We start from the raw sequence: 9,210 nt of genomic DNA on the forward strand, positions 1-9,210 counted from the left end.
ACCTTGGGATTGATCAAGATCTTTCAAAGGATTAAAGAGCTGGGGAAGGTGAATATCCTCCGCCAGTGTAGTAATGTCTGCAAGACCACTGCTAGGTTCAATCCCATTTTCAAGTGTCCCTAGGTCCTGACGACTCCGGCTGTTCTCTCCCAGATCAGCATTTTCAGAACCAGGCTGCTCCTCTTGGCTGAGGGGATCGGTGCAGGCCAGCGGCTGGTGAATATCAGGGATTCCTAAAGGGAGTAGTGGAGGATCTTGGTTCTCTGTTGGGATCTGGTAGGCATCCAGAGGCTTTGAAAGCTTGGTTTTGATATCATCCACGTGCTTACTCTCTATTTGTCCCTGGCTTGGAGCTGGAGGCAGGGCCAGGAGACGCCTGGCACTCTGGACTGGAGCTGTCACTGAAATGTCCCCAAGTTCAGATGGTGGGTTACTCTCAAGTATGTGGCTGTTTCTGCTACTGCAGGACTTGGGGAGTTCTTGACTTTGTGTCACACAAAACGTCTGGCTTGGAGGTTGCAATCCCAGGGAATTTTTCATCACCAGGGGGAGGTCTCCATCCCTACAAAGGGATCAAGGGAGAAGTCAGTCCCTGGTAAGTGAGATGCTCCCCCTAAACACCAACACAGCAGTCGTGTACCTTTCAAGGGGTTCAGGGGCAAGATGGGCAAGGCATTTCTACTAACTCTTCTTAAGGATCATGGACAGTGCCCTATGCTACGAGGTAAGCGGTGACTGTTGTAATTCTTACTGGTGAGCCTTTCCTGTCGCTGATTCTCGGCTCGCTTTGTATTTCATAGGACTGTTATAAGTCCAATACAAAATGAGTCTTATTTTTAAAAACCTGAAATGTTTTACAAAGCCTAGCATTCTCATATAGGGTCCTTTCCATTCTCCCCACTTTCCCGAGAGGCCAAGAACACGTCACACCATGAACTAGGAGAGGGGGTAGAGCCCTTGCTGATGAAATACATCAACAAAGACAGAGTCTTAGCCTGCTTGCTCTCTGGACAGGATCTCGGACCACAAGGTCTTCAATCCTGGTATAAATGAAGGAAGTGAGGACAGTTCAACTGGCACTCACATAACAAGAGTTCTGAAACACCTTCCGAAGAGACTATAGCAGTAGATGAGGGAAGGGAGTGCTACAGTGTGGCAGTACAGGGGGAACGATCGGCTACAGCAGTGAAAAGTGTGGTACCGATTGGTGTGCTCTCGGCGTTCTTGTACATGTAGCATAGATGACCTCTACAGTGGCCCTCCCACCTTCCCACCTGCATTAGGTGTTCTTTTTTTTGTAATTTATGTTTATGTATTTATTTACTGTTTGAACTTATTTATTCTACGTATTTATTTTTTTGGCTGCACTGGGTCTCTCATTGCTGTGCACGGGCTTTCTCTAGTTGGCGGCTAGCGGGGGCTACTCTCGGTTGCGGTGTGCGGGCTTCTCATCGCGGTGGCTTCTCTTGTTGCGGAGCATGGGCTGTAGGCACGTGGGCTTCGGTAGTTGAGGCTCACGGGCTCTAGAATGCAGGCTCCGTCGTTGTGGCACATGCGCTTAGTTGCTGCACGGCATGTGGGATCTTCGCAGACCAGGGCTCGAACCCGTGTCCCCCGCATTGCATTGGCAGGCGGATTCTTAACCACGGCGCCACCAGGGAAGCCCTAGGTGTTCTCATAGAGAGTCTAAAAACAGAGGGCACTGAGCGAAGGTAGTGGTTATTAAAGGCTCAGGATCTAAATTCTACCTGCCTGTACACCCCTTCCCAGCTGTCGATTTGACCCCATTTTTGAGTGCCGACCTCATTCTTCAACTTTCTCTGGCGTTTGTTATACTCACCTTGAAAACTTGTTTCTGTGATGCGTTGAGCAGACACAGGGTGGCAGACTGCAGAGGTGGAAGCTGGTGGTCGGATATTTGTGGGCTGAATCTCCTTCAGTCCCATTCCCATTTCTGGTTGCCCAGAGGCCCGACTTCCTGTGTATGACGCCGAGCCGTAGGATTGCGGGCAGGAGCCAAGTTCTCCATACAGTAAAGACCCCAGTGTGCCTTGGTTATAGTAATATACCTGGCTTCCTTCCTGGCAGGGAAGTGGCAGGCGGCTCTGCCCCTGATTTGGAATCTGAGATGGTGTTCCCTGAGCAAGGCTGGCAGAAAGCGATGGATGTAGAGGGACCATGTTCTTGGCGTCTGAAGTTTTATCATACTGGGCTGCCAGAAACATGGAGGAGGCAGCTGTGTGGCGGTCAGTGAGTGCCAGAGTAAAGTCTCCGAGTGAAGAAGAATTCTTTTCAGTGCTTGCTGTGATGTCCCACTCAAGAACACCTGGATAGGAAGCAGCTGAAGTGGAGATCTGGCTGTGGTCAGTAACTCCAGATAACATAGTCGTGCTAGAATGTTGGTAAAGGTAGGCACTACCCATGAGTGTCTGGAAAGGGGTACCAGTAGCCGATGCCGAACTGACGGCAGGGGCAGAGACTCTGGAGAAGTTGCAGACACTTCGTGTTAGGGAAGTTGCATTGCTCACCACAGGAGGAGAATGCTGCAGAGAATTTAGAGTTCCAAGTAGAGATGGATGTTGGAAATTTTCTGTAAGAACAAGAGGGTCATGAAAAACTCAGGGAGGTTGAGAAATTCTCACTACGTTTGAGGAACGGCATCATCTGAAGGTTCTTGCTATCAGGACACCTCTACTATCACTACTTCCTGAGAAACCCAAAATCAGACAGTTAATGATGGCTGTAAGGACTGAGCAGTTTTCCACTCTTCTCTATTAACTGCCTGTGCTCCCATCTTGGGCACAGACGGGCAGAAGAGCCAAGTGGTGTGGTTCAGAGATTGTTCTCTAGGCTGGAAGCAACCTTCTCCCTGCCCTGTCTTTCCCTTCAGCCTGCACTCGTATTGACTTCTATGCTATTTCCTAGACTGGAAGCATTTTAGAACTAGGAGGCCCTTAGAGAACTTCGATGTTCTCAGTCTCATTTCGTGAGTAAGGAAACTGAGGCTCAGAGAGGTCGGGTTGACTTGTTCAAGTTCTCTCATTATGTTAGTATCATTACCAGGTTTCAGAACCTAAGTATCCTGACTTCCTTGCCAGGACTCCACTCTGAGCATGATACTGCCAGAAAGCAGGAGAAATAGAACTTATAATATAGGCATTTTTTTTGTCCATTAGAAAACAGTACGGCTGTTACCATTGTCGTCTTCAGTGTCTCCCTTTGCTTGTGCAGTTCCCACGCTATTACCTAGAGGTGACGTACAGCTCAGTCCAACTGGTGAATTGAAAGAGTCATTTTTGCCCTCTTCAAGCCTGGTTTCTCATCCTACCTCAAAATGATTACCCGAAAGTGGATTTCTTAAGTGCTTTTGGAAAGGGAAGAGTTATCTGATTACTTCAGATTCCTCACCTGTAAAGTGGTTATAACACCACCACCAATAATAATAGCAGTAATAATTAATAGATGAATAAGCTGATCTATTGCGTATGATTTATATGGAGGAAGATACAATAAGTCTAGAAAAGACAAAGAAAAATCATGACAAGCATATTACGTTAACGAAAAAGAAATCCATAGATATTAATGAAAACTGGGGTATGTGGCAAGTATCGAAGCCTAATGAATTTACTAACAAATGGCATTCTGTACCATCCATGCAATATTATGAAAGTGAATTTTGCCCACTCTATTTTAGTGAATACTATTAACCAGAAGACACGATGGAGGTGATAGAGGTGAATGAATTCCTAGCCAATGCATACAGACAGAGAAGGTATGTCAGTAAAAATGCATAACAAGCAACAGAATGCAATAAATGTGCATGTATAGGTAGCCACAACACATATAGACAAGTATTTCAATGAAAACCGGTACGAAGCAGACAGCAAAATAATAAGTGTAAAAGAGTTTCATTATTGTGCTCCTTCATATTTTTACCCAGCAAGTAAGAGGTATTAAGCCTAGGAGAAATATATATTTCAATGAATATAGCTTATATAATAAGCAGAAAGGAAGCTTAAAATGTATCAGGAAGGTTTTTGGATTTATCCTAGAACTTAGATTAGAATCATCTTCAGCATCCAAGAAGATGGCATCCCAAAACCTCAAAAACCATCATGCCTAGAATCCAATTAAAAAAGATTTTCAAATGTAAGAAAATCCACAGGACTCCACAATATGGTTTTCGATAAACGTGGATGTTTGTTTGTTTTGTTTCTTTGGCCGCGCCGCGTGGCCCTGCCGTGAAAGCACCGAGTCCTAAGCACTGGACCGCCAGGGAATTCCCTAAGTGGGGGGAATTAGAGATGTGGGGCTTGACTTTTTCTTCTTCTTCTTCTTCTTCTTCGGTAGCTAAGATCTACAAGCGAACGATGGCTGTTGATCAATGTGCTCTCTGTGTTAGGAAGGAAATAACTGTAAAAATGAAAAGCAGCCTTGCCTTAGAACCTACATATCACACCAAGGAAAATAGTCCTTCTGATTCAATTTAGAAGATATCACTTAAAATGTTGAATTGGTGAAATGTCTACCTAGTTTAAAAATTAGAAAGAATAAAACACTGAAAAGCAGCCCCCTAGATAACCACTGTGGTTGCTTGTTTATAGGAGGCATCATTTCTAAAACGTATTTCTAAAATGTTTATATTCAAAACTGTCAAGTGGCCAACTGTATTCAGAGAGGCAATAAAAGAAAGAAAACGGAGTATGACTTTTCTGATAAGCTGCCTTTCCTGGTGATCCCCTGTTCTGGCCTTACTTTCCTTCTTAGTCTGTTAATGTAAGGGTTTGCTACCATCAACTTGGTTTTGCCCTGCTCTGAGCAGGTTTCCCTCTGTGCTGTTTCTGCTTTAATTGAAAATCTTTGGTTCCCATCAGCATTCCATTGCAAACTCCGTTTTTCTTGAGAGCTCCTCTATGCTTTCCCTCTTCATTCTTACATTTTCTCCCATCTCTTGGTGCCTGTTGGCCTGTGCTACTGAAAACCATCCTAAACTTCCTTACGCTCGACTCTGTGCCTCCCTGTAGAGCCCAGTACTCTCCATCCTCTCTCCCTATTCTCTCTTTTCAACTAGTCGAAATCCTAGTGGAGGGAGACCATTAGAGATGAAACATCTTGGTATATATTGCTAGTTTTCTATGTCCCCTGACTTTTCTATGTTTCTGTTGAAACACTCTTGAGAAGTGTCTGATTTCGTTTTCTACATGGGTACCCTTTAAGGCTCAATACTGGAAAAGAAGGGGATCAGAGTGATCAACCCAACGTGGTATCCTAACGTAACAGTTAAGGAAAGCAACAGGCTTTGTGAGACAGCCAGTGATTTGTCCAAAGTCACACAGATAGTAAACGTCAAAGTCAAAAGTGAAATTAGGTCTCCAGACGTGTAGTTCAATACTTTCCCTCATTATTCCATGCTATTTTGAATCTCCTACTCAATTTAGGGGCAAAAGAAATCGAACGCAAAACTTTCCAAAGTTTCTTTTCTTACCTGACATGGTCAGAGAAGAGGAAGCATCCACTGCAGGTACCAGGGATGAGGAGACAACACTAGAGGATGTCCGAGTGGCTGCAGCTGAACGGCGCACGTGTCCAGTACAGAGGTCACTGGTTACTGGTCCAAACAGCTCCACGGAAACCCCAAGACTCTACCAAGTGGTAGTAGGTTTGGTAGGAGAGTGATGTCACAAAGCAGGCAGTTGAAAGGTATGAGAGAGCCAATAGGGAGGTCCGATCCCCAACAGGAAGGCGGGCTTGGGTGAAGAGAGTGTAGGAGAGCTAAAACAACACCTGAGTTTCTGAGCTCTGGGGAGGAAATCCTAGAAGACAGATTTACCTCCCCCAGGCTCTTCCATTAGGGAAATCATTGCCACATTTCTTACAGACGTTCATTAATACACTGAACAACTAAGAGTTACTTATATTCTACAGAGTATTCTATTTTATGTATCATATACTTAGAGCTATATAGATCTTCTTTAATTAATAATCCTTAGGAAGGAAAGAGCCATCTAGTTTGAACTATTACAGTTGTTCTGAAATCATATGTGTCTAATGAGTGAACTGATAGCAGCTTTTAAGGAGCCAAAGTAGGGATTAAGAAGCTCTTTTTGTAACTTGGTTCAAGAGTAGGGTGAAGTTTGTTGAGTGTACCTTGTGGAGAATGTTGTGGTCCAAGGCTCTTCTCTTTTAGTTTCTTCTCCTTGACTCCTACCTTCCTTGGGCTGGGCTAGGCTGGGGGCCAGGTTGGACTTGCGACTTAACATTTCTCTTCCGCTTTCTCTTTTTTTTTTTTCTTCCATTATGGGCATTGCTTCGAGGACAAGCCTTGATCTTGCATTGGACGTTACTTCCTGTCACCTTCCAGCAGCAGGAGTCTTCTTTTCAGTGCTTGATGCTTCACGAAATAGACTCTGCCCGTTGGCAGCAAATACCAGAGAGCTAGGAGACAGAGCTGGTTGCAGACCTTTCCTCTTCCAGCCTTTGGTTGCAATTGTTTGGCCCATAATTTGCTAGCTCTAGTTCCTTGGGCCACACAGGTATCCTGCCATCTCCAGCTCTTGTTATATGTGAGAGACATTCTGAACACTGTCCCTTTTCTTTGCACAGAAGTATATACAGTGTGGCAGTTACTGTAATCTCCTCCGCCTTGCAAACAGCCACTCTAGAATCTTGGACCTCTAGGACTCTCTGTCTTGCATGCTTGGGGCAAGGCCAAGCAAAATGAAGAGGAGAATAATTAGAGAAAGAGGAGGACGTTGGTGGAGAATTGGGAGCAGGTAAGGTGAAAGGGCACAGGAGAAAAGAGATGCATGTAGACTTTTTGGTTTCTGTGGGAAACAGGTTGACACACTTGGCCTCATTTGGTATTAACAGAACAGAGAGTTAAAGATCTAAGTAGCTAGATAGTGTGCAGCAACTGCCATGAAGTCTGTACACTGAAGAGAAGAGTCTCACATCTAGTTTTTCATTTTGTTTTATGTCATAGTACCTTATTTATAGCATTCACTGGTGTGTTTGTAGAATACAGATGTTTTCAAATGCTCTGGTTTTGTCTACATGGTTATCTCCTTGTCCTGTTGTAAGGAATCCAACATTGTAAGACATATTGCATGTTTTTCTCTTGACGATTGTTGACCTTGAAGCGTCATGAACTAACTTGGAGCTGTTGGATTCTGTGGAGAAACGTTCAAAAGGGTCTGTGAAAAAGGCACTGTGGTGAGTCGCATTATGCACCCGAGCGTAAGGAGCAAGATATCTGCCACCAGCCCAGCTTGGCCTGGATTGCCTCTGTTTTAGTTCCCCTGGTTAGTGCTTTTCTCCCTAACCACTCTTGTGACTGTGATAATGTGAGTAAGGGCGGAGTTGCTAATGATCTATGTGTGAGGTAAGCTGGTTTGAGGGAGGAAATCTATGGACCTAGTCATTTTCCTTGGTGGTAAGCTTTCAGGGGTGCAGAGATGGATCTTCCTGGGGCCTTTTCTGGTCCCAGGAAGATATCGCATAGATGGGACCTCCCAAGACACACATTGAATCTTTAGGCCTGTTTTTCCTATTATGAGGTACGAACGAGTTTCTTCACTGATGGGGATGATGCTTATCTGAGAAGAAATTGTGAAAGGTGGTGTAGTGTAGAGGTGTGGCTTAAGCTTTTAAGTTTTCCTCCAGGTTTTTCCCCTAAGCTTCTACTTCGGACGGCCTACTTACATGATACTAGTAGGTGATGTCCGGCTAACAACTTCCTAAATATACCTGCAAGCCAGATCAGTGTCTCTTTTCTCTGTATTCCCATGGAAATCAAGAGTCCCGCCGAATTTTCCATCGAAACAGTTGATTTGTGTTGTCTCTAGGAATTCTAAAGGGCGTACCGTTGCTTCCTAACCGGTGTCATTTGGGAGATCCGCCTCTGTACGTTCAAATGATTAATTTTGAGACTTTGCTCATGTGTGCAGTAAACCCTTGAATTCCCTAAGACCTTCCTTTCCTCCATCTCCTACCCCATTAAGCCCGCTTCAGTTCATCTCCTGAATTTCTTTGGAATCTGTCAGCCAGCTCTTCCTCAACTTCCTAATACTGAACTTGCCTGTCTGTTGCGATTAGGTCCTAACTGGTGTCCATATATCTTGTTTCCTTCCAATCCACTCTTCACACAAGAAACCTTCAAAGCAAGTTGGAACGTTGCTCATAAACATCGCTCACAAACATTGTTTTGAGAATAGAAAACACACTGTTGGCCTTTAAGACTCTGCGTGGTCTAGAATCCTCTCTGCTTCTCTAGCCCCATCTTGTGCCACTTTTGCCCTCACTTTCTATGCTTCAGATACACTGAATTAACCTTAGTTCTCACTCATCTGACAGAAGTCAGTTCAGATACTATTTTTCACTGTGATTCCTAGCATTAAGGAATTTGATTATCAGGTTTTGTATGAGGACTATTTCATCAGGGGTACAGAAGTTCTGGCCATCTCTGGTTTTGGATATCCCTTATTTGTTGAGACCTTTGCGTTGTTTGGTTGCCTTTTGTCTGTTTTCCAGATGGGAAAACAGGAACAAGGGAAGTATAGGTTATTACTAGGTGGGGTTGAACAAGTGGAGCAGCAAACTGCAAAGCAGAAAGAAGAGGGACGTACTATAGAGGGATATGACTTCCATTCTCAAGGCGCCTGCATCCTGTGCAGGGAGACAGCCTAACATAAAATGTGCCTAACAACAAATATATTGACTTCTTACTAAAAATCTCCAGTTCATAGAACCGAGGGGTTTGTACCTTCTCCTTTAAAAGTGATAGTCCTGGGACTTCCCCGGTGGTCCCGTGGTGAAGACTCTGCGCTTCCAATGCAGCAGGCGTGGGTTCAATCCCTGGTTGGGGAGCTAAGATCCCACATGCTGCGCAGCCAAAGAAATTTTTGTCGAACGTTATACTCCTGTATTGTTGGCTTTAGTGGTTTAGATTTTGTTGTACTGTTAAGAAGATTTCAGTTTATTTACCGGGAACAAACAACACATAATGTAAAAATAGTTTCCCAGAAACGATTTCCATCATTCTCTTCTTCCCTTTCTCCCGCAGACTGGTGTTTCACCTTGACAAGTTCTCTGTCATTCCATAGAAAGCTGTCTGGCTTGGAGGTTGCAATCCCAGGGAATTTTTCATCAGCGGGGAAGTCTCCATCACTACAGAGGAATCAAGGGAGAAGTCAGTCCCTGGTAAGTGAGATG

The 9,210-nt window shown here is 44.5% G+C and overlaps 1 protein-coding gene across 1 annotated transcript in view; it reads left to right on the top strand.

Annotated features, from left to right (window-relative positions):
* LOC309622143 (uncharacterized protein) overlaps positions 1 to 9,197 on the top strand; it is a gene marked incomplete at its 5' end in the record, with an annotated part of 101,653 nt that extends 92,456 nt beyond the window's left edge. The window contains one exon of the mRNA XM_082409291.1: positions 9,062 to 9,197. Coding sequence (XP_082265417.1) covers positions 9,062 to 9,079 — 18 coding nt within the window. The remainder of the gene's footprint in view (positions 1 to 9,061) is intronic.
* Positions 9,198 to 9,210: the final 13 nt, after the last annotated feature.

This window comes from Balaenoptera borealis (assembly GCF_965194805.1).
Source record: "Balaenoptera borealis genome assembly, contig: HAP1_SCAFFOLD_1622, whole genome shotgun sequence".
Classification (NCBI taxonomy): domain Eukaryota; kingdom Metazoa; phylum Chordata; class Mammalia; order Artiodactyla; family Balaenopteridae; genus Balaenoptera; species Balaenoptera borealis.